The sequence below is a fragment of the Osmia lignaria genome, chromosome 9 (assembly GCF_051020975.1).
Source record: "Osmia lignaria lignaria isolate PbOS001 chromosome 9, iyOsmLign1, whole genome shotgun sequence".
Taxonomy (NCBI): Eukaryota; Metazoa; Arthropoda; class Insecta; order Hymenoptera; family Megachilidae; genus Osmia; species Osmia lignaria.
In genome coordinates, this window is record NC_135040.1 from 6,322,315 (window position 1) to 6,348,173 (window position 25,859).

Below are 25,859 nucleotides of genomic sequence, written 5' to 3' on the forward strand. Positions count from 1 at the left end.
CCTTTACGAATCGTCACGTTTCATCCTAAAAAAAGAAGACTATATTTCTCCCCAACCCAAAACTGTGGATGCAAGAAAAAGTATCTTCGACCAAAACTAAAGAAAACTTCTTTCTTCGAAATTTCAACGCTGAAACGCTTTCTTCTCGCTCGACAGAGCAATCTCGATCTTCGCTGCGAATCGACACCCTTTCGAAATCGATTCGAACAAGCGAGACAAGTTGTCTCGTCAGACTGACGCGAACAAACGCGACGGAAAATAAAAAAATAAATAAATAAAAAAGTGGGAACATTCGTTACTTTGTCGCTCGTTTTACTCGTTTAGGTTCTATGAATCGAAGCTTGAAAAGAAGAGAAGAGAGGACAGGAGATCGAGGCTCGTGATTGAAATGCCGGAAGCGAACGAGTAGATATACCGTCAACCCCCAGCTGCATTTTAACGACGAGACTCTCTTAGTTCCGATAGTATCGTTCGCTATATAGGGTGACGCGTTTGAACGATACGCTGAAATCTTCTCGTTTATCCAAAAAAAAAAAAAAAAAAGATGATATCGACCAACGAAGGAATTCGTCTCGAACGCGTCCCGTTTTGTAATCCTTCCAACGAGAGCCTTGACAGTTTTTTAACTATTCGTTAGTTATCTTAGCGTAAGAGATGAAAGAGGGAGGGGAGGAAATTAGAGAAGAGGTGGGAAGGAACGGTCCACTTTCGAACGACCCTTTGGCTACTTGTCATTATTTGATTTTCAAGTGGAATTCCACTGGATTTTAATTGCAAAATAATATATTAATATTTGTCGATTTGCCAATTTAGAAAAAATTCAAATATCAATACTAATTGACACCAAGGGCTCAATCGAGGCCCAGCCAAAGGAGTTAAGTAACTAAAGGGTTAACGAACGTCGGTGTTTCTCACCAGACAACAAAATTCCTTTTCTGATCCTAATAATTTAAAGGACGAGAAACAGTGTTGCGAACGACCAGAACGATAGACTATCGTCTACTAAGGAACCGGACGTCCGTTGTACCCGCTGTGCAAACGAATCAAAGATTTGCCCGTTTATTCTTGAGAATCTTCGAATGAAAGAGGCGCCTAATATATATATATATATATATATACATCCACACACATGTAGAAATAGTATAGTTTCAGTATACACACACGAGTTATACATAATATATTTTATATAGTTGAAGGAAAAGAAATCTAGAAAGAATAAAGGAATCCGTGTAGCTTCGACTTCCGATAGCATGGAGAACAGTTAGCCACGTATATGAAATAATTATTAAATAAAAAATAAAGCCTCGCACGTTTTCGACAGATTCACAGGTCTCGTTTTTTGCGGCGGCTTCGATGTGGCTGAGATACCTTTAGACTCCGTCGATGATAATAAGATGCGCTTAAATAGCACCATGTCACTTTAGAGAACAATGTGTTCAGGATTCTAGTTCTAGCGTTAAGTACGTACACACTCTGAGGGCAACTTAGGCTTCCCTTTGTTGGGGAGAAATGGAGGGGAAAGAATTGTCATATTTACCTATAATGTTTATTTGCAAAGATGGAGGGTTCTGTGTTAGGCTGTCCTTACGTTCTTTTAACGCGTTCGCTGCTACCCAGAAAATTTTAGGGACATGATGTGTGCCACTATATCCTAATTCCTACGAGCAACGTCGAAGCACAATTGACGAGTGGCACACGGGTCATTACATTCTATGATGACAATGCTTCGACGGTGGCGGAGAACGTTTTGAGGTGCTCCTAGGGTTCCCTAGGATTCTCTTATGGTTATCCCTAGGTTTGCCCAAAATTTTCCTAAGGCCAAAAGCAAATGGTGAAAAGAGTTCTCTTTTCAAGAGGAAAAAGAGCTTTAAGCTTTTCCTGGATCCAAAACAAATATGAGGCTTCTCCCCCCGCCTTCCCCCTCAACCAAGAAAGGCCTACGTTGCAGCGGAGTGTACACACCAAAAGTAGCCACCGTAAGCGTGTTTTTCACGATCGATCCATCCCGCTCTCACCGGATTCTTACTTACTTTCGCCCGGTTCTCCTTCCAACGCTTGGATTTCGCCTTCCGCTTCCTTATACGCGATCGCGATGACCATCGAAAATGCACGTATCAGGAAATATCTATTGCGAAATTCTTCCGATCGTTCTTCATAAATGAATGAAAATCTTCTATTTACAAACTCACGATTACGAAATGAATTCTCGCTGACCCCCAAGCTCTTCGAACAAACACAGTATCGCAACGATTGTTAATCAATATACGTTTCGTAAAAGGAAGTTTGATTGATAAAATAACTACGATTGCTTCAGTTCCTCGCGCCATTTAGAGCAATATGCTTTCATTTCTCCTCCGACGAAAGCAGAGGAATCGCGATAGAAAATATTCTACGTCTATTTTGATCTACTTTAAAAGGATGCAACGAGGAACAAGTTCGTTCACACGCACACTATTGCATAAACAAGGATTAATAGTACATATATACACTTGTACATCCATAGTATATAAAAGTATATGCATAGAGAATTAAACGAAACTCGACTATTTATCGCCCATTACGGATTGAATATCACTACAATCATTTATAACGTTGTCTCTCTAAGTGATAATTAATTTTAAGCTTATTTTCTTGGAGAATCATAAATTTCTAAACATGGTAGAATTGAAGTTTTCAGGCCCAATAAAAATAATTATTAACAAGGATGGAAAAATTATCAATGGGCTGATAGGGATTCGGAGTCTAATTAATTAAAATCAGGGCTCCTCGTGTCACTTTAAGTCCCAATCTACCCCTGGATATGGAAACGTGACTCAAGGAGTTGATGGTGGTGTACAATAACCTTTGCATTTATTATTTATAAAAATAAGAATTTGATCACTTAGAGAAACAACGTTATTATCCGTGATCGCTCTGGATTCTTTCGGGTCGGCCGCATCCGTTTCCCTTTTGGTTCCCCTTTCTCCGCGTTCTAGTGTAAATAAAAGAACCGCGTAGGGACGATGTAACGATATAAAGAAGTTAGTAGGGTTTAACGATAATAGGGAAAAAAAAGATATTAAAGGTGAAAACTTTAAAGCGTATAGTATGTAAGAGTCTCACGGGACGAGGTACACTCTGTAAAGTAAGTAATGTTATACTGGCGAGAACTGGGTTCCCAGTCGGGCCAATATTCGATAAATATCGGCGTGATGATCTATTTTCATTTCTCTCTATTTTCCTCGTTCTGTTCGTGATCGTGTAACGATCGTTGCTTATTCTCGGATGTTGCAAGTCTGTCTTGACGTGACATTGCCCGGATTCGTCGGTTTCAAAGAATCGAATTCTCATTCCCTTCGTTTCGTGCATAAAACCTTCACTATTTTTTGTTTTTTAAATTCCCAGTTTCTTCAAAATTTGAAGCGCGAAATGTCTAAAAATACATTTTTGAATCTCTCACTGGGAAAACTGGGGCAACGATGTACAAGCTTCGCGTACGATTAATCCATAAATGGTAATCGAATCCGGTGACCCGAATCTTAATGAATGAACCCGGAATTAATTGCACGAAAATGACACGGGACGAAGGTGACAAACAGGAAATTCTCGCAGCTTCGCGTGAATCTCATCAGTTATATGTTTCAGGGTTAAATGTGATTACAAGTCGATCGCTTTAACGGTTTCGCCGAGGATCGCGGATAATCGCCGATTCATCGTGAACATTTTATGGGTAGGGGGGAACGCTGGAAACTTTGTGTTTTCATTGAACTGTTTGACTGCCTGTTTCTTGTTTACAATTCAATCTGACTGGTAATTAAAATGAATAAAGGGGTAGAGAAAGAAAAAATGTTTTCCCCTGCAAAGGTAAAGTGAACTACGAAGTGGGCATCAGTTTCACCAGTCTTCAGATCGCGTGCAATTCCTTCCCACCCGTAGCAAAAAAATGCTCGCATGCCAACTCACCAGCACTACAGCTGAATCACGAGGTACCAAGTGGCTGTTCGTGTTAGACGCATATTTTGTGTAGCCAATGTTCGATGTTGAGAGAAAAAAGATCATACGAGATTACGTAATAAATGTTCAATTATACTTGATGTAATACTCAATAAGAGACTAAACAAAACGCATCGATAATATTAAACGTACGGAACGTTGATTTTTCTTTTTAATTGAAACGACTGGACCATTCGTACCATCGTCGAAACGACAAAGGTTTATCGCGAACTCAAACACGAATACGTTTCTCGCTCGTGTCTAATCGCATAGATGCTAGTCGTGTAAGGTGAAAAGCAATACTCGATCGGGGAATAATTTTCGTGCGTGTGATGTGTCATTCAGCATGTACAAATAAGCAATAACACATTACCCCTTGACAAAAACGAACTCCGGGTTCCCATGTCGGTGACACCCGACAGCATGGAACGGCCAACCGAAAACGCGCGTGCTCGATCGATCCAGGATTGCTCAACAACTAGAAAACGAGTCAATAACGAGTCAATAACTTCGTAAGAGTCTCGTTAGTTTAATTTACGATCGTAGTTAACCGTCTATAGCAGTGATATTAAGTACAAAGAGAGGAAGAACGAAAACGAGAAGGCGCGAAATTAGAAAAAATAAATAAATAATGTCAACTTTCTTCTTCACTTAACGGCGTTGATCGCGCGCATTTTCAGTCGGTATTGGAAATCGGATAAAAGTGATCGTCGATCGGTATTTGACACGTAGACTCGATACTCAAAGAAGCAATATTAGAAAAATGTTTGAAATTGAAATTAAAAATGATTGTATTTTGAATAATACGTCAACGTGTTAAAATATTGATAGAAAATATTTTGAAAATATTTTGAGCGATCACTTCATGAGACGATCACTTCTCTAGCATCTCATGTCACAAGAAATAATCTCTCTAACTGTTCGCTGTAAATTTTCCATTTAATCCGCGACCTATATGCGTACGACGAACACCAGTCGCCGAAAGCGTTCGCAATTAATAATTAAAATTACTAACAACGAACTGCACGCAGCAGTGCGTGACGATAAGTATATTTTCACGGACGTGGAGAAAAGATAAATCGAAACTGCGTCCTGGAATGTCCTCTCGCTCGAAATTTCTTCTATCTGTCGCTGTACCGTTTCCTCTTTCGATACTTATCTTCCGTTCCTACCAGATCCTTTATCAACTTCAACAACGAATAAGTTCTCCCTTAAACGACACCCGTAAAAATGGTGTTCTCCTATCCTCTGTCTCCTCCCATCTGTCTCCCTTCTATTTCAATGTCACTACGACCCTTCGTCTGTCAACGAAGAGCATTCGACGATTCTTCGTCTTCGGTGTGATAAACGCGAGTTCTGATTCGATTCCGTGGTGTTTCTAGCTTTAAAAAGTGACGGCTGTTTCGATAAAGAGACTGGTCAATTTTCTTTCTCTCCAAGACGTTTCTTTATCGATTACAAAGGGGGATGAAAATTTGTAGAGGAGTTTGTTGATTTTTTTTTCCGAAACGCGTGAGAGGGAGAAAGAGAAGGAGAACGAAGAAAAAGTGCCTATATACATCAGTAAAAAAAAAAAAGAAAAAAAATTATTCGTTAGCGTGTACGATGCGTTCCAACGAGTACGGACAGTGTCAATTACAGGTTTAAAGAAAAAAAAAAAAAAATGAGTGACATACGAATTGCATCGAGGAAATCGAAGAATAATATACAGATACGACGAAAGCAATATCGAGCGACGATCCGAGATTACAAAACGCTTGCGAGTACCAATTATTAACAACGACTATGATGACGACGATATAATGATTGCGAACTATGATTACTATTATTGTTATTATTGATTGCGAACCTAAATTAATGAGCTAATTGCCGTGGTACCGCGAGCGAGTCTCGTTTTTTGATAAAAGGGATAGCTGATGTAGGAACGTTGTAGGGTTTTAGTAGTATAGCCCAGACCTGTCTAACTGCTAGAAGTGAAATAGCCACTGCTCCCATTCTTACCGCTTCAGACTTCCCCCACCATCCAGTAGTGCCAGTAGTGGGGCAGCGGTTTCTCTCAGCATGACTAGGAATACCCGTCAAATATCGGAAGAGTGGGGAAACCAACTGGAAGAGTGGGGGGAGTCGAGCGCGAGCTCTGTGGTAGGGGAAAGAGCCACGAGTGGCCCGCGGGCCGCAGGTTAGACAAGTCTTATAGTCAATAAAAAATCAGACTGTACCATTAAAAAGGACCCGCATTCAAATCCCAGCAAAGTCCCATTTCTCGGAAATTCCTACATTAATGCAACAGTGACTTCTACGAAATTATAAATCCGATCGATTAAAAGAAAGAAAAATACAAATTCTTACGAACTCGTTTGTCGCGAACCACGGCGTGTTAGGGACGGATGTGATATAAGGTGAACCTTAACCTTACCTATAAACGCATATAGAATGTTGATATTGTATGCATTGTGATAGTACCCTCGAGGAAACAACAACAAACACACACCAATTAAAAAAAATAACATCAACAATAATGAACCGCCTAAAAAAAAAAAAAAGAAAAATCCCTGCCTCCTCCAAAGTGCGACTGATATTTACAGGATATTGTTCCAATTGGATGCTCCCAAAGAAGCCGGGGTATTCAAAAGCAATAACTTCGTAGACGGTCGCGGATCCTCGAGCGAGGCACACACGCGACCGATATTAAATATATAAAAATAAGAATAACGGCGCAGAAAATAAGAAGAAAGGTAAAAAAAACGTTGAGAATAGGCCGAAATGAATTTTTAACCTTATAAATACATTAATTTAGCGGCGCAGCATCTCCACGAACACTTTCACACATACACACACATTCGCATGAACACGTAGCGTGAAACAAGCATACGGTAACGCGTCAGGATTTATTAAAAATAGAAAAGAAATATTAATTTAGCGACAATGAGAGAACGAGTGATAGGGAACGGTACGAAAGGGAAATAGTAGAATAAAATATAAGCGAAGAATCATTTATATTACATTCGATTAATCGCTCACACATACACAGATACACCATACAATGAGCCTAATAAAAACCTAACGATTTAGTAAGAGTTATTATTATAAATAATACAGAGAAGAAGGGCGACGAGATTAGCGATGGCTTTTATAAGATGAAGTAATACGATGCAGCGCGCATGGAACGCGCACCACTGGTTACATTGATATACATAAATCTATTATAAATATATTATATATATACATAAAGAATATTATATATATTATAATATTCGAACTTTGGTTCGAAGAAAATAGCGACGAACGAATAGAAAGAGCGCAAAATAAAAAAAAAAAAAGAAATACAGAGAGAGAGTAAAGAGAAAAGTGTGGAATAAAAGAGTGAGAGTGTGTGTATAAAAGAAAAAGGGAAAAATCACAGGAGAAAAGAAAAGAAAAGAATTTTTGCGCAAGTATCCATATTTTATAGCTTTTACTTAAGAAAAATTAAACCGTACACGCAGAACGCGAAGTTAACTATATATATTTATATAGATACGTTGACAACAAATTATATATTGAATCGTACTGGTAGGCCTGCTAAATTGTCACGATAATTTCAATTAATTAATCATCACGTTGACTTGGCCCTGATAAAGCCAAGGAAAAATTTGCAATAATACGAAAATCCATCATTGTTATTATTTATTATGATCAACATTGTCAACTATCTCTTGTATCATCGTTTCAATAATTCTCATTATTATCACACGATTTGTAACGACGCGAAGGTACCAGTTACATTCTATCTATTAAACGAAAAAAAAAAATAAATAAATAAATATACAATTATACCTTGCATGACTACGTAGGGCTATACTGCCGCCGAAGCAATACAAAGAGCAATATAGAGTTAAAAAGGTAATTAAACGAGATTAAAGGTACTAAAGGTAAACGAATATTAATAACCGTGGAGATTAAACAAATAAAAAGATGGCTGTAGCCATCGAAGCTACTTTGACACACTCTGTACACTGAATGGCAAAAGTGTTTGTATCCTCCCAATTAATAATAATATATTTATGTATTTCAATGTATATTATTCCAAATCAGAAATTTTTGATTTAAAATTTCTTTTCTTGCAATTTTATATTTCTTTAATAACCAATAAATTTTGATAAAACGAATACTTTTACCATTTATTGTACACTGAACACTTACACACAAGCTAACACAAATATAAAGAAACACACGACTGTAACCGTAACATGGACGCCCGTGATATTCGGGACACAGGACACGCCAGCAGGTGGACACTATGTATGGTCATTAATTTATTCTGACCGTAGTACTAATTGTACTTAGCATTTACGTAGATGACACTAATTGCCTAGGTTGACCGGATCGTCCAGAGTTCCGTGTCACCCTCCGCGTTACCCTGCCTCCCCCTTTACCACCCCACGAAATGACAAACCGCAATGATCGTCATCGATTTAATTTCCTACAGGGTGTCGCGTATCGGTTACACTGGGAACTCTGGTCGACAGAAAATTCGCCTAATAAATTTAAAAGAAAAAAAAAGTGTAGTGATATATAGAGTTATCGTAGAGGAAAAAAAAAAAATATTAAAAGTAAAAACGCTAATGTATTTCACTCGGTGCCTGTGACAGCTAAGCTCGCTATATCCGTTCGAGAACGAAACGATTGACAATACATTGTTGAGTAGAGAACAACGTATTCAAACTTGTTCTGATCTTCCTTCGCGAGCATGGTCCCTCTTTCTACTTTCTTTCTGTCCAAGTGTTAATCGTCGCCATTTGTCGTTCCTTCCTATAATTTCTTTTTTTTTTTCACACCGATGTTAAGTAAGGCTAGGTAGAATTTGGATCAAGTTTGGGTTAGATCTAAGTTAAATTGAATTTGGGTTAACGAATATCTGCTTCGAAATAAAAAATAAATGTAGGGTGAAAAATTGCTTTCGGTGGGAAGTTAATAATTTTTATAAAATAAAATAATTCATATTTCGATTTGTTCTTTAGAAAAAAAAAGGAACGACAATGACTCGGTATTTTCACCCATCTACTAACCCCAAAAGCCCTGTTTCTATTTCGTATTATTTGGTCGAGGAAAGAACGCTCGGCCACGTACGACACGGCTGTTCACGGGTACCACCTGGAACACGTAGTATTAGCATGGTGTGAAAACGATAGTGACGCTAGATGAATTAGCTTTAAGCTTCTTTCTCGCTAAGAGGGAACCTATTATTATAATAACGAATATTTACATACATTTGTATTATTTGTAAACTAGCGCTAATACAAAACTCCAATTGTGCATCGACACACGCGAAACAAAGAGGAAAAAAAAAAAGAAAACGATGAAGAAAAGAAAAAAACCCCATCCTAATAAACCTTCTCCTGAACCGACGAGAAGCCAAGACGGATCGAGGTGAAATAAAACGCTCCCGCCCTGTTTTTCCTGAACAAAAAAAAAAAAAAACCAATTTTTCTTTTTTACGACAAAAGGAAAGAGAACTTTTCGTTTCCACGTTCAGATCTGTAACGTCTCGTCTAATGTATTCTCTCTAAATAAATATATATGTATATCGGGCCTTTCCTCCAAACGAAATGAAAAAAAAAGAATATATTAAAAAAAAAAAATGAAAACGAAGGGACAAAAAAAAAATAAAGACGACGAAGAAGAAGAACACGGAATAAGAGAACACGATTTTACCTGTCCTGACATGCTTCTCATAGTGTTGGATGGTAACGTTACAAGACAAAAGGGAATAAAACGTTAATTGAGCATTGTTATCTATGTAATACAACATAGGATGTTTTGTATTATATTTTCATAATAAATAGACACGTAGAAAAAAGACGTATTAACCATACCAGCGTTATTTTTCTTCTCTCCATCGATTCTATCACCTTCTCTTCCCGCAATCGTCTCTTAAATTTAAAGGTTTCTTTTATAGCCGTTTTGTTCCTAAATCGTTCGAATAATTCTCCCATTTGTAACAATTCGAACTCCCCGTACGTACGCCACCAAAGTTACTCTACCTCATCAAGAATGTACTTAGGAATTCTTGCAACCCAGAGTTGGACTGCCATGAAATATTCAACAGGAAGTTGGTGCCGGAATTCATTGCGTTCAAACGCTACTTTCTACAAATGTTACAGCGACAAGCAGATCATTTTCGAGTAATTAACTCTTGTTACTTTAACCTATCATTGGTTACTTAATTTGTATCATTTCTAGGAGAAAGGGTTAAAATTGGCTTTAAGAAAGAAGAGATCTGTACGAAAGCTTGCGAACGTTCCACATTCCCTGGCCATTCGATAGACGGCTGCTAGATCTTGCCGGCTTTAACTTAAATTTCCACCACCCTCTCGTCCCCTTCAAACCTAACAGCGGGCTTTCATTGTTACCTAGCGTGAAAGGGTATCGAGGTTGTTGCTTTAGAACGGAAGAGCCAATACGTGACCGGTTGTATAACTTTTCTTCGCGGCCCTCCTAACGAACTATTAGATAACGCGTGTTCGCAGAATTCATTTTCTACCTTCTGACGAAATTTACACCAGAAACCGCCCTTTTTATTATACAAAAAATAGCATTAAGAGAAGGTGAAAAATTTGTTGAATCTTTGTGCAAACTGAAATTTCTGCATACACATTGATCAGCACATAATTAAATCGCAATTATGGATTCGTTTAAAAACAACCTTTGTTATATAAATCATCTACGTCATATATTATCCAAACAGAAGAAGTCTCGATAAAACGATTACATAAAAAAGAAGAAGTTAAACAATCGTTTAACACATTTTTCCTGTACGCCAATGACGTTCATACGTGACCGATAAATTTTCCATGATCAGAATTTCTGTATCGAGTAGAAATACCACAACTTACAATTATCTGTGGACGGACATACTTGGAAACAGTTAAAAAGAACGGAATCAGCGTATTTTCGCTGCTCCATTGAGGAACCATGAGTGGCGCAACTTTGCTCGCACTCGTTTCCTTTTCGTTCTGCTTGCTCGCGAATTCTCGTCGAACATCCGTGGTAAATACGTCAATCGGGCCTGTACGGGGCTCGATACTGCAAACATATTGGAATAGAATCGAGTATTCGTCGTTCAGAGGAATCCCTTACGCGCAACCACCGGTTCGTCAGCTCAGATTCAAAGTAAAGTGAAATTTATTTTTCTATTTGCTACTAGAAAATCTAGCAGAAATTAATATCACCTAATAACCAGCCCCCAGTGCCCATTAAACCATGGAGGAAAGTGTTAAACGCTTACCAAGAGGGTAATGTGTGTCCACAGAAGGAAATTCAAACCGATCTTCTGATAGGGGATGAAAATTGTTTGTTCCTTAACGTTTTCACTCCTGAGGTAAATTTATACTTATATATACAATATTATAATTCTAACCAAAAAAATCAATGAAATAATCATTATCAGACGAGGTTCAACAGACGGTTGCATCTGAGACCAGTTATGGTGTGGATCCACGGAGGTGCCTATAGTTCAGGCTCTAGCAACACGTCTCTATATGGACCTGATTTCTTTTTAGAAGAGCACCTCGTTGTCGTCAGCTTCAATTATCGCCTTGGGCCTCTCGGTATTTTTAATATTTTTATTCATCAAATTTTGGACTCTAAAGCGATTTTTTTCATTTATAGGATTTCTGACACTGAAACATCCGGATGCAACAGGAAACGCTGGTCTGAAGGATCAGAATCTAGTTTTGAAATGGGTGCAGACGAATATCGCGATGTTCGGGGGTGATCCGAAACAAGTGACAATTTTTGGAGAAAGTGCTGGTAGCACTGCTATTGGTTTCCACGTGTTGTCTGAACGATCAAGAGGTATACAAATAAGAATTTATTGTTACATCGTATTGTATAATTACTTTAATGACACGTTTCCTAATCAGGTCTGTTTCTACGATCGATTAGCATGAGCGGTTCACCCTTGTGCCCGTGGGCATACCACACCCCAGAGAATATCATTGCGAACGCTTATCATATTGCGGCATCCCTTAACTACGTGCCAAAGAGCAAGGACGATTTGCTGAATTTTCTTCAACGTGCTCCTGCAATGGATCTTGCACGTGTTGGGTCAACGATAGGATTGGTAATTACATAATCAAAGAGTTTTATTGAAACATTTAGCGTAGCACTTTATTAAAGCGTCATAGTCAAATTGTAGGAGGAAAAAAAGGCATTTCGTCTCGGGATCGTCTGCCAGACTGGTCAGTGGGGCTGACGACAGACGATCCCTGCCCCAGACGCCTATAATCGCATGCCGGGGGACCGCCAGCGAGAACAGATCCAATCCCACTGCCACCTGGCGGTCGCCGACCTGAACTAAGGGGCGTCTGGGAAGACTCACCGCCTTCCCCCTCCACTAAACGCCTACAAAATTAAGTTCGTCTCGAAGCATTATTAGCTCCGCAAATAACATCTCTGGAAATTATTTCTTTAATCATCTAGGATTTCCTGCCATTTCGACCGACGATAGAAGATCCCAGAATCGATCCCACTAATAGCTCATTTTTGACGGAGTGTCCTATAACTCGATATTCTAATGGAGATTTCTATCGACACGCAATGATGATGGGCTATACTCGAGATGAAGTAATTCTATTCCTAGGCCGTGAGTATCATTCTATCAAAATGATAGAAAATCACAGATATATATAATATTATTACTGAATTTGTTCAGCACCGATCGGTATAGCGAACATAATCGATTGGGCTAAAAGGTACATAAATCAGATGACCGAACGTCGCGGACACATGAACGCTGAACCAATGGATGAAATAGCGTTACTCGTTCAAAGAACCTACAATGCTACCTATGAAGAAACTATGAAGGTAAATTTATCCTACTTTTTAATTAGAGAAACAGGTAAAATTCTATCATTTTCAGATTGCAACGGACGTTTTCTTCAGTGGTCCTATCGATCTAACTCAAAGGCTCTTGGCGAAACACAACGCTCAGTATCCTATCTATTACTACCGATTGTCATACGAAACGGAATATTCTATGCATAAATTGTATGAAAATCCTCTGAATGGTAAGCGGAGCAATGTTGTGACAAAGTGACTCTTCTAAATTGTTAATAATAGAATTATCGACATTTAATGCACACTTATTTCTCAGTTGAAAATAATATTGAAAAATAAATAAATAAAGGATGAAACATAATTTAATATATACATTCATACTTTATCTCAATAATAATAGCCAACATACGTTTTAACAAAAATAACTCAATAAGAAACTAAAAATCAATCATTTGGATTGGTTTGGTAATTCTAGTGTTAAATTGTTACGTGAATACGTTTCAGGAACTTCTCATTTTGATGATATCGGATACATATTTTACGTACATAATCTTAAAGCACCCAGTGATAGAAGGCACCCTTTAAATAGATTCAGGAAAAAGATGGTCAACATGTGGGCTAACTTTGCCAAATACGGGTACGAAAAATGAGAAATTATCAAGTCACCTTTGGGTACATCTACCCATGACAGGTTTCTTAAGTAATCAAATTCCCATCTTTCGTAGAGATCCAACACCGAAGCATTTAATGAATTCTAATTACAACGTGACTTGGAAAAGTTCTGGTCAGACTGGCATGCAGATAGAACTCAATGAAAATGAGGTGATGCATAATCGTACAGTAGACGATGGGACAGAAACATATATGAAAAGTTTGGACGCGGCGTTACCGGTGATTAGCTCCTGCGTGAAGATACCAACGATCCATACAGATATCTTTTGATATTTGTAATATAAGATTCTTGTTTGGAACGTCGTCTTTTGGCAAAAAACACTGTATAATACTGTATAAATCAAATATAATTTTTTTTTTTAACAATACAATTTGTTATTTTTAACACAATGAAATTTAAGATCCTCTGATCCCAAAGATTCTAAGATTTTCAGTTCGCACAGGAGTCGTCAACACCTTTTACGATTTCAAGTTCTGGGAATATTATCTCAATTGATAAATAAAAGCAAACAGAAGGGAAGTAAATATATGATACTAATTAAATAAATCCCGATCGTAAATACACCAGCAAACTTTTTATAACAAGCGTATATTTTAAATTTTTTAAAATCAAATTCAGATATTCCGCTGAAATAATTATGGCCATGTTTTTAGTCACTTTTCGATAGACTTCGGTTCGAATAGAAAGGCGACGATAATAGTGACGTCATCCTGTTATTTCCTCTCTGATAAATAAGATAACAGTAGCGACGTTCATAAATCGCGAGACGTCGCTGTTTTCATGAAATTCCACGTGTTTGGAAACAATTACGCTTTAAATTAGGTAATAACGACCGACATGTCAGCCAAAGATCAAACAGAAGAACTTCAGCAAAGTCAATAGAAACGAGTAGCGTTATTGAATCTTACTGATTCTCTATCAGTATCAGTGTTCCACTCGTGTTCATAATTTCACCTTAGCTCTGTTGCTTCATCAATTTTACAGGACAAATAATTGCAGGTAAATGAAAGTTTTGGTTCCAAAAAAGTAAACAGAAACCTGGATTAAGTACGAAAACGAAACTGGTTAAATCGTTTATGAGCATTCCAGTATCGCGATAAGTGAATTCAAAGTTTCACTCTGTGTTTAGAAACTTTTTTTTGTCGTTCTTGCGGTTATCGGTTTCGACTCGCTATTCAAAGCTATCGACATCATATTTTTTCCTTCTTATCGTGTTCGCTACTTCAGTTCGTAACAATGAGAATCATGTGATTATGAGAAATATGATTTATCCGGAATGTTAAATTATTATAAAATTGTCGAACGATTAAATAACACTTTCCATTGTTCGCTTGTTCCTTGTACCCGATACATAACGCTTCACTTTTCAAATGTTAATTTATTCGGTGTCCACCGTATGCATCAAAATTAATGATAAGCAACGCGTAAACACATTTGTTTTGCAAAAGTAATCTGAATGTAGGTATTGAAAAATAGAAATAATACCTACTATAATTAGACAACAAACTAAATGGTCAGTATTTAAATCCATTTTCGGTCAGTATATAAATCAACTTTCGGTCAGTATTTTATTACCAAAATGGTCAATATAAAAATACTAAACGGTGAGTACATAAATATCGAATGGTCAATATAAATAAAAAACTATTACTGACCCTTCATATTTAAATACCGACAAAAAGGGATTAAAATATTGACCAGTAAAATACAAGCCCTATAATTAATTTTCGACAACAGAAGTGAACTCGATACCTTGAAATAATTTTTGGAAGGAAAATTAATTTTTACTGAAATAAAATGATCACTGATTCACAATATTCAATCTTATCATGGGAGCAATATCATCCAAACAGGGTCGAACGGGTTAGGAAACACCCAAACACATTTTATCGTATTTTCCTTCTGTTCACCGATGAATCGAAGAAAACACAAGATTTTCAATTCGTTTGAAAACGTTCGACGACTATTTCCTGGGACAAACATCTCTTTCAATTAGAGCCTCGGCTCGGTCGACACTGTTACATCAGCTCAATTAATCGTCGGAAAGTATGTCTACATTGACGAGAGCGATCATCTCGAGAAACGCAAGACGTTTTATTCGGTGGTTCTCGCCGCGTCAACGGCACGTGACTGAACGTCGATGGAAAATACGAGCAAACAGTCGGACGAAGTTCGTTCTGTTCGCTTCGTCGATTCGTTAGTAACGCATAGACGGTGCAACTTATCGTTTCGCAACTTCGATCCTCTCTCGATCTTCTGCCTTTATCGTTAGAAGTGATCGATACGCGCGTGCGAGTGGCTAGCGCCGAGCTAAATCGCCGTAACGCTTCGTCTTCGTTCCATCCGTTTGTTTCTCGTGCGAGTTAGATCGAAAGGAAGCAGATTCTATTCGCCGTGATGACAGGTTTTTATGAATTTTATTGAGATTCTAAGAAATCGGTGATACAAGATCCGAGGACGTAAGTTAACCGGTGACCCAGATGCCGATCAACGCGTTAAACGCCACGCTGAGAACGGAAAGTTTTATTTTCTAATCGAAACCCACAAAATTAATATATCGTAAGATTCTAAGACATCTCACTGCACGCGTCTATTTTCACGATGCCAACTCGCGTCGGTGATGTCGGGTTCTAACCCACGTCTCCTGAACGGTGCACCGAGTAAAATTAGACGCTGAAAATTCCGAAGACGTCTTCGCTTAAATAATACTTGCTCGGATGTGACGAAAGCAATGAAGGAGAAAGAAGTATTAAAATTAGTGGGATAAATATCATCGCCTGTGATTGACCGATCAATAATGCCGATTCGTGACAAGATTGGATAACTCTCGCGGTGTTACTAGGTGGAGGGAAGCGGTTCGTTGCGATTCGAAAGTAGAAAACGCGTTTTTCTCCTATAGGTCTTAACCATGTGCTCCGCTAGTAGTACAAGTTTACGCAATTCTATGTAATCGGCTTCCATCGACCGATAAATTTCATTTCCGAACTGGAGTTTCAGTGTTTTCTTTCCTCTCAACGATGCGTCTCGTTATCTTCTGCGTGCGATCTTTCTAACGGTACAAACGTTACATAATTTACCTTCGTAGACTACCTGAGCGACGAGATGTCGACGAACAACCCGGAGCTGATGGTCCGGCGACCGGTCTATCAACAGGACGAGATCAATCAGTTGTACAAATACGTAAAGCCGAATAAAACGGGTAAGCATTCCCCGCGAACACCGAATATTCGAAAGATTGCTTTAGGAAAAAATTTACAAACATTGGATACCGGTATTTGCTTTTCTTTATTAACCGATCGGTGAAAAAATTGAAATAAAAATTTTGTAAACAGCGCCATTTCATTCATTTCAGTCACAATTTTATTATCGTTGTAGTTTTTCAAAATCTATCATCGAGATGCCAAAAATTCAACTGTTTGAAGGCTGTCAAAGAATCGATACCTTTAATTGGTTGGTTATCGAAGTATAATTGGAAAGGCAACATCCTTGGAGACATAATCGCCGGGATTACAGTCGCGGTGATGCATATCCCTCAAGGTAAAAAGATTTAAATAAAATTATAGTAATTGGAATAATTAATTTAATTCTTATTCCAGGACTGGCGTACGCGATACTGGGCAACGTACCACCGATCGTCGGAATTTACATGGCATTCTTTCCCGTTTTAGTTTACCTGTTTCTCGGTACTTCGAGACACAATTCGATGGGTAAGTAATCAATCAAGGCACGATAAAACGTTACGTCAGCTTGTTGATCGATATTACGACGATCAATCATTAACGGGCTAATTTATGGTACCATTAGACGAGCTTCACTCCAACATTAACACTTTATCGAACAGAAGACTATTAACACCTTAAAGCGAACGGGGAGTGCATACATATATATATGTACGTATATTAACATGTAAAGTAATCTTGACCCGGTGATACAGATTTCACGTGCAAATACGAATAATGAAATTTCCAGTAAGATTCATTTCATTTGTACCACCAGTTCAAGAACACCCAGGATTAAAAATAAGAGGATATTTTAATTGCTACTTTTATTATGCGAAGGTACGTTCGCGTTGGTTTGCATGATGACTGGAAAAGTGGTAGCCACTTATAGCACCCCGGAGCAATTACAGACGAACAACAATGCTACGGATAATCACGAATTATCCAGGAATAATCAATATTCCCCCGTGGAAGTTGCTACCGCGGTCACGTTCACCGTAGCCATGATTCAGGTAATCGTCCTTCGATCTCGTCGCTTTTCTTTTTTTAATCTATGAAAATTCTAATTTCTATCTGTCCGTGAAGGAGAACTTCCCAAGCGTTTCGTTGATATTTCATTCTTTCGTTACGGTCCAATTAGAAAAACCTTCATCTTGTCGGGAGACAAGGTTCAAGTTTCATTAACTTATTATTAGGTGTACAAATTAATTCGATGCCTTTAGTATTACGCCTTCTTAATTAATATTTTTAATTTGAATATTTTCCCGCGGTTTTGAATGTTTGAAAAGTGACAAGACAACATAATAATAACGATTATTTCAATAATTGGAATTACTATGACTTTTTAAAAATAAATCTTTAATTAAAATAATAGAGAAGGCACCGAATTAATTTGTACATCTAATATTTCTTGCATATGTTTTCATTTTCTTTTTTTTTTCAAATTCAGCTACTGATGTATCTACTGCGATTGGGAGTGATCGCCTCTTTACTGGCGGACAGTCTGGTCAGTGGATTCACCACCTCGGCGGCGGTTCACGTGTTCACGTCGCAAGTAAAGGATTTGTTAGGACTTAAGAATCTACCTAATCGGAGAGGAGCCTTCAAGTTGATCTTCGTAAGTACGGAAGGTAGAATACTTCCCTGGGGACTGGGTTAACGCGTGGGTGATTGGTGAGTAACGAACCGTTGATTCACGACAAACTCTATTTTAATGACAATACAGCAGCGATGGCTATAATCGATCGTAACTGACAGAAAGAGCGATGGGTTCGAAAGGAAAGTTTCTACAGGATCAAATTGCAAGGAGACCGTTAGTTAATCGATTGAGATGTCCGGGTTATCGATAGGTACTTTCTCTCTATACGTAATTAACAGGAGATGAAATTGAAAGGGAAGATTGCTTAGTTACATCGTTGGAAAATTATTTTTCCAATCTAAAAATCTGAAGTTTCCTCGAATCAATATTTCTTAGATATTTCTTAGAAATTGTGCAATGTAAATTACTTCAACCATTTCATAATTTATTATTACGTTACATCGATCGGCTGACAACTTTCCGATTGCTTCGAACCACACGTATTTACCGAACGTATCTGTCCTGATCAATAAACGTGACTTCTTATCAGAATTTTATCAATAATGTCGTTGAAACGCCTTCATAATACGTGGTCGTTGATGTAAAATTCAGAATCTTTGTCTACCAACACGTCATTGAAAAAGGCAAAATTTTTCCATACGATAAGAACGTTTACTAGAGTAGTCAAATGACTTTTGTACGGAACATTGTTGAAACGATCCAATTCCAAGTGTACCGTGATTATTATCAGACATTTGTGTCAATATGAAGGTCGTGTTATCAGTTTTTCGGTTGAACCTTGAAATGGCTAAAAATAAAAACTTCGAAAGTCCAAACTACCGTAGTTTCGAATGTTTAACTTAAATTGTATAAATTAATTCGAATGATATTAATTTTGTATCCGAAGCGAAGCAAAATTATTACGAGTCAATAATTCAAATGAAGATCGACGAAATAAGAAACATGATCTCTAAAGGGTTGGTTAAGATGGTGAAAAGTAATGGGCAAAAATGTAAAACACAGGTTTTGGTCGATTTCTCCTTTTGCGGGTGAAAAATTCCGGAAAAAATCAGAAATATTTCTTTTTCACGAGGCACATATTATAGTAGCTTTGTAGATTTTTAGATTCAAAATCCGAGCTGTAAAAAATCAAAGACCCAAAAAATTTGGAGAAATTTGTAAGAGAAAGAATTATGCGAATCTTGGCAGCAATCCTTGAAATTCTATGTTTTTTTATAGATTAACGAGCCGTGTCGATAGACCTCGTTTCAAGCTGACCGTTCACGGCGTTCGAGAAAACGAACTCCAATGTCATTGCTGAAGAAAAATCAAATTGCACGGCTAATTTTCACGGAACTATCGTAAAAAGAAAAAAAAAGAAACTCGAATTGTTTTATCGCTACGAGAATCGATATTAGAATTTCTAACGCGCTTTGCCGTTCTTCCGGGTCTCGTAGGCGCGTTTCCGGTTCGCTCCTGAAGCGGATATCCGCTTTTTGATATCAAAACGTAAAAGTCGTACATGACCTCAAGGGCCATGATCGCCGACTGCCAAATAAAGCCGCGTTTTACAGCGCTTTATTATTCGCTTCTCTCGTTTCCGACATATAGAATACATCCGTTTCAGGAAACTCGGTTCCATACGGTATCCCGAGGTGAACGGAACGAAGATTGCGAAGAAACTAGTCGCAATGAAATGCCGGACGAAATTCCTCTTGCAACTTTCTATCGCCGATTACTCGGTCGAAGAAAGAGATTCCTTTTCATCTGCCGACGAGAAGTCCCACAGTTTTGTTCCGTGGAAACGGAAGATTTCTCGAATGACAATCGTCGAGATGTTGACGATTGTTATATAATTAAATTTCATTGTTTTCAGACTTACGTGGATTACTTCAGGAACATCGAAACCGTCAACTGGGTCGCGATCGTCCTTTCTACCGTTATCATTCTCATCCTCATCCTCAACAATTTTCTAAAGGTAGTTTTACAAAATTTCATTGTTCACGTAGATATTAACGCGTTGAATATTAATTATATTTTATTCGCAGAAGAGAATCGCGAGACTTAGTCCTCTACCGTTTCCCATAGAAATGCTGGCAGTTCTAATTGGAACTATTCTATCAATGTACTTGAATCTTGGAGAGACTTATGGACTCGCGACAGTCGGTCACATACCAGTCGGGTAATTAGAATATTTTTAAAAACGCAAGAGAGGTAGTTTTCATATATTTTTCTTTTCTAGATTACCAACTCCGTCTCTACCTCCGTTCTCGTTGATACCAAACATCCTTTTGGACAGTTTCGTAATCACCATGGTGTCCTACACCATAACCATGTCGATGGCGTTGATCTTCGCACAGAAATTGGGCTACGAGGTGGACTCGAACCAAGAACTAATGGCTCAGGTAACGTTAAACAAAATCCTTGAGTTAAAAAGTTGATCCCAGTTGATTCTCAACCTGCTTTTGATCTCAAGGCTCTTCTAAATTGATCATAAAGTGTTTTAACGATCCATATTGATAATAGTTGTCTCGTTAAAACTCAAGGCACAGAATAATTCCTTATTTATATTATTTTAGGGTGTAGGTAACCTTGTTGGATCCTTCTTCTCTTGCATGCCATTTACAGCTTCCTTGTCCAGGTCTTTGATCCAGCAGACTGTCGGAGGGCACACTCAGCTGGCTAGCCTGATATCCTGTGGCCTTCTGATCAGTGTCCTACTATGGATTGGTCCGTTTTTTGAGCCTCTACCACGGGTAATAATCACTCTCTTACAATCTCCAAAGTGTTTCGTATATTACTGTTATATTATATCATCAAAAAAATTCTTGCGCCATTGTGTTTAGTGGGTCAACATTTTTTTTCCCCACTTTTGCATTTTCGTAAATGGCCGAAAATGGGTTGGCTCTAAAGCGAATCTCGCTCAAGTTCACTTTATTTTTTGGAACAGTGTGTTCTAGCCAGCATCATCGTGGTAGCTCTGAATGGAATGCTGATGAAAGTGAAAGAGTTCAAAAAATTCTGGAACCTGGACAAGATGGACGGAATCATCTGGGCCGTGACGTTCATTACCGTCATTCTGTTGGACGTGGAGTATGGTCTGATGGCCGGGATATTCTTCTGCATAGGGAAACTGATCCTGTTCGCCGTTCGTCCGTACACCTGTTCGCTGGCCCAAGTGCCTGGTACCGAGATTTATCTGGATAGCAAGAGATATAAAGGCGTATGGAGTAATGACAGTCACTTTTCGTTCTTACTATCGTCTCTGCTGTAAAGTGGATTTCATTCGTGTAGTAAGCCACCGAATCCTATCCCAAACGACTGATCCGCACGGACATTGCGTTTCCAGACGGTCGAGCTACCGGGTATCAAGATATTTCATTACTCCGGCAGTTTAAACTTTGCCTGTCGTCAGCAGTTTCGTGAGAAGGTGTACAAAGTAGCCGGACGAAAGCCTCGGAAGAATACGAGGCACGAGGAGTTGACGGAAATTAAACAGGTGAGGATTAATCCTTTCTTCATGAAGGAATTAATCAATTTCCTTTTATTGTTACTTCGCAGCTGCGAACGTTGATACTGGACTTCAGCGCGTTAACTCGCATAGATCTGGCGGGTACAACGACCCTAGGAAACCTGATCAGCGAGTACTGCGACATCAATATCGCCGTGTACATAGTAGGCTGTTCCGGTGAGTAGAAACGACGAACGTTCCTCGAGGGCGATCGATCGGAAGCGGAAGCTTGGCCGATCGGTCCGTGCGATAAACGAACGGGATTCGATAGGATTTAACCGATTGTAGGACCCGTGTACGAGATGATGAGAAAGTGCAATCTAACGGAATTAGGAGGTGGTCTCTTCTCCATGTTCCCCACCGTGGCTGACGCGGTGCACTTTGCAAGATGCAACGAGTTGACGCACACACCGGCATGGTACTCCTCCATGTAGGAGGAGCTGAGAATACTAATCGTCGGTGACCAGTGTTCATTCATGTTTCACGAATAGTGGATACTCAATTAACGCAAGATCTGTTGCGATCTTTAAACTGCCTCTGTTCCTGCGTGATATATTTAAGCGATTCCTTGATGAATGAAGCCTCGTAAAAGAGGCAGTACGCTTGATTAAATGTGATACACGTATGTATGTGTGTATGTGATATTGTTCTGTGATTAATTGATTCCTAGCTCGAAAGAGTTTGAAAATTCACGAGGACCAAATGGAAGCAAGTTAGTCCGAATCGTAAAGGGTTAAGGATTCCTGAAAGTACTTTTGGTATCTGTGATCGGATATTGATCGATTATTACTTTGCTCAATTTCGATATTCCTGATTCATTATCGCTCTTGGCGAGACATCATCGCGATGTGATTTCGAATTCCGTGCATGCAGAAGCACGTGCCGATCGCACAATGTTAAACACGAATATATAACATAGTTGCATGCCGTTGCAACGTTAGAAAACGCGTTTTCTAAACTCTGACGACACGAAGTCCTTACGGTGAATTAAAAAAGTCTACCGACTGTGATCGATGCGTTTTGTTTCACTGATCAAATTTCGTAACATCGATTTCTAAGAATTGTGGAAAAGAACAATATTATGTTAAATAAATTTATGTTGTAATATAGCACGTTTCAAGTTTGTATTATTCCCTTCCTTATATTTAAAATGTATTTACAATATTCATTTTAATGAACATCAAATTTTTAATTCTAAATTCGCGCCACGGAGAAAGTTACACGCAACAGCAGTAAACGCCTGCGCATGCGTTAGCAACGTCAACATTTCATGTATGATTTGTGGCTGAATTAGAGTTCGTTTATTGTTAATTAACCGACAAGATAGTATTATTTATTCTACAATGAGTGCCTGGGTACAATATATCAAATCCATTCCAACGTATATGGTGAGTTTAAAGATTAATTTTAAGTTATATTCTTTTGGCTGTACGTGTACCTAACCATAGTTAGGTTATGTCTTACAATACAACAGGTGTTTCTATATAATTATATCTTTTGTTATTTAATATTTAAACAATAATATTATCACTTTCAGGACTATGATGGTCAAGCTAGAGCAGAGAGATTATCAAGAATCATCATAATATTATTTGGAGTAAGATAGTATATTTAAAATATTAATAATCTATGTAATTTCTTCAAATTCACCATAAACCTGATTTATATTTATAGGTTGTTGGATTAATATGGGGATATGTTATCCAACAATTTTCCCAAACAATTTACATACTCGGTGCTGGATTTGTACTGGCTGTTATAATTACAGTACCTCCATGGCCTATGTATCGCCGTAAACCTTTAGAATGGCAAAAGCCACAGTCTGAAGTTACAGTTAAACAGAAGAAAAAGAAATAGTTAGCTGCTGTTTGTGATTGTACTTCATAATATTTTGTAATAAAGATATGTGTAAAAGTTATATATTTATAATTGGTCTTAATGAATACAAGAACAGTAATTTAAAAAAAATACCATTGATAATGGTAAACATTGAAGACTTTCATTAAATGTATATGAATACACAAATAAACTAGTTAATTTTTCACTCTATCTGAACATTTACTATTTAGATAAAGGAATTGTAAGAAATAGCAAAGAGGAAGAATGAAACACGACTAACATTTCGTAATGTTTACCGGCTGATTTTCTTACTAGATTTCAATACTCTCGTAACACGTCGTTACCCTTGAGACATTTTACCTGAATCTTATTTTGAATTCCACGCGTGTTTTACGCGGGTAGACTAACATGCTACGCATGATGGTTTCTTTTCTAAAACTGTTACGAAGCATGAATGGACAAGCATTGCATGCCATTGAACAACTAGAAACGCGTTTTCTAACCGATGATGACACGTACAGCGTTGTCGACGCCTCAAAAAAGTTAACTGACTCTAATTAATAGTTTCTGTATAACCGATCAGTGACACGATCTCTGGCACGAACTATGATAATTTGGAATGCAATCCCCTCCGGAAAAATGGCGGAGGGAACAAGAAATAGCATAAGAATATTTTAAGGCGGGAAATTTTTTCGACTAAACTATTTTTCTTGCCAGATAGAAATTATAATATAAATTGAACTGTATATATGTATGTACAAACTAATATATTAGTTTTTACATTTCTATCCGCTATATATGATGTCTGTCTTTACATGATAATCTCCTGAATTTTAATGGAGAAATTCGTATTCGAAAGCATTAGAAAGCACGATATACGTAACACACATTCAGTTTATATCCGTAAAATGATAAGTTAAGAAATTGCGTAAATGCTGTTCGGTTAAAAAACTAAATTCGAATCGAGTCACTGACCATGTTATTTAAACTACGGTCAGTTTATGCATTTGCGTATTTCATTTGAAATGCTATAATTAACACTTTATCCACAGATAGTTATTTATATGTCAGCAGGAAAATAGTTTTGAAACAAAAAAAATCGAATATATACAGTAAAAACAAAATAATACTCACAGGAAGAAGAAAGACGTCGAGAGATTCTCAAGTGAAATTGGCGGTAGGGTTCCAAAACACTATTTCACTAGTAATATACGTTGCCATCGTAAAAGTATAAGTTCAACATAATGAGGAAACGTTACTTTATCACTGTATCACTACTAAAATTATTAAAATTGTTAATACGAATAAAATTTACACGATTAGATTGCTAAATACGAACGTCCGCGCGTACGACGTTAACGCACCAACCGGAAGCGAGAACCGTACTGAAGTTCGTTCACATTAGTACGCAACCGGCGCGGCACCTCGATCTTGTTTGTTTACGATGAATCTGTTGATACAATATATCAAATCTATTCCGACGCATATGGTAGGTTTACAAAATGACCTATAACTAGCATTAAATGATTAATACATTGAACAACTTTCGAACAATATTTTATTTTATTTTAATTTTGTTAAGGTTATGTATGACCGTATGTTAAAATTTTTAAAACACGATTTATATTTCTTAGGATTACGATGGCCAGGCTCGAGCAGAAAAATTCTCAAGGATTATTGTAACACTTTTTGGGGTAAAATATCGTATTTAAAATATTTATAGTTATAAATATTCTTTGAAAAATTAGAAATATTTGATCTCTATTTACAGATAGTTGGATTAATATGGGGATATGTAATCCAGCAGTTTTCACAAACAATTTATATACTTGGAGCTGGATTGTTAATGTCAATCCTGATCACAGTACCAGCATGGCCCATGTATCGCCGTAAGCCTTTAGATTGGCAAAAGCCTCAACTTACAAATGCAGCTAAGTTAAAAAAAAAGAAGTAGTCAATTACTACTCATGATTATATTTAAGATATTTTGATTACTGTATTATATTGCATTATTATATAAGTCTTAAAGTAAGGTACTTATGATTGAGAGAAACAAGTGGGCATGATTGCAATAGAGTGAACTGATATTTTTTATTTAAATAATTAGTTTTAAATTAGATTGTATATTGTATTACTGGCAAGTAATACTCGTACCAATGGATTGCATTTACACACAATGCATTGATGTTTCAAAGACATCAATAAAATTATTCGAGTAACCATACTCTGCTTACATAAATTTCATTG

At 37.6% G+C, this 25,859-nt stretch overlaps 4 protein-coding genes across 8 annotated transcripts; all 4 read left to right on the forward strand.

The window, feature by feature from the left end:
• Nucleotides 1-10,787: 10,787 nt before the first annotated feature.
• Nucleotides 10,788-13,822, forward strand: LOC117604898 (carboxylic ester hydrolase). The gene is made up of 10 exons (XM_034325474.2): nt 10,788-11,124; nt 11,195-11,332; nt 11,402-11,561; nt 11,623-11,808; nt 11,877-12,076; nt 12,436-12,598; nt 12,668-12,819; nt 12,875-13,022; nt 13,297-13,429; nt 13,518-13,822. The coding sequence occupies exons 1-10, from the start codon at nt 10,927-10,929 to the stop codon at nt 13,732-13,734; spliced, it is 1,695 nt and encodes a 564-aa protein (XP_034181365.2). The 5' UTR covers nt 10,788-10,926; the 3' UTR covers nt 13,735-13,822.
• A 479-nt stretch (nt 13,823-14,301) lies between these two features.
• Nucleotides 14,302-22,889, forward strand: LOC117604871 (prestin). Of its 5 annotated transcripts, none has more exons than XM_034325417.2 (14): nt 14,302-14,464; nt 16,551-16,664; nt 16,841-17,002; nt 17,062-17,172; nt 17,524-17,696; nt 18,134-18,301; nt 20,139-20,240; nt 20,311-20,444; nt 20,505-20,667; nt 20,842-21,018; nt 21,213-21,485; nt 21,612-21,761; nt 21,824-21,950; nt 22,062-22,889. In XM_034325417.2, exons 2-14 carry the CDS (start codon nt 16,568-16,570, stop codon nt 22,205-22,207), a joined length of 1,983 nt encoding a protein of 660 aa, XP_034181308.1. In that variant the 5' UTR covers nt 14,302-14,464; nt 16,551-16,567; the 3' UTR covers nt 22,208-22,889. The 5 variants fall into 5 exon arrangements, 4 of the variants coding, with proteins under 4 accessions (XP_034181308.1, XP_034181328.1, XP_034181318.1 ...); XM_034325437.2 differs by lacking the exon at nt 14,302-14,464 and adding an exon at nt 15,276-15,511; XM_034325427.2 differs by lacking the exon at nt 14,302-14,464 and adding an exon at nt 15,607-15,924.
• A 107-nt stretch (nt 22,890-22,996) lies between these two features.
• Nucleotides 22,997-23,779, forward strand: Spase12 (Signal peptidase complex subunit Spase12). Its single transcript, XM_034325594.2, has 3 exons — nt 22,997-23,161; nt 23,311-23,370; nt 23,448-23,779. The coding sequence occupies exons 1-3, from the start codon at nt 23,117-23,119 to the stop codon at nt 23,628-23,630; spliced, it is 288 nt and encodes a 95-aa protein (XP_034181485.1). The 5' UTR covers nt 22,997-23,116; the 3' UTR covers nt 23,631-23,779.
• Nucleotides 23,780-24,942: 1,163 nt separating this feature from the next.
• Nucleotides 24,943-25,836, forward strand: LOC117604945 (signal peptidase complex subunit 1-like). The gene is made up of 3 exons (XM_034325581.2): nt 24,943-25,101; nt 25,247-25,306; nt 25,384-25,836. The coding sequence occupies exons 1-3, from the start codon at nt 25,057-25,059 to the stop codon at nt 25,564-25,566; spliced, it is 288 nt and encodes a 95-aa protein (XP_034181472.2). The 5' UTR covers nt 24,943-25,056; the 3' UTR covers nt 25,567-25,836.
• The last annotated feature ends 23 nt before the right edge of the window (nt 25,837-25,859 follow it).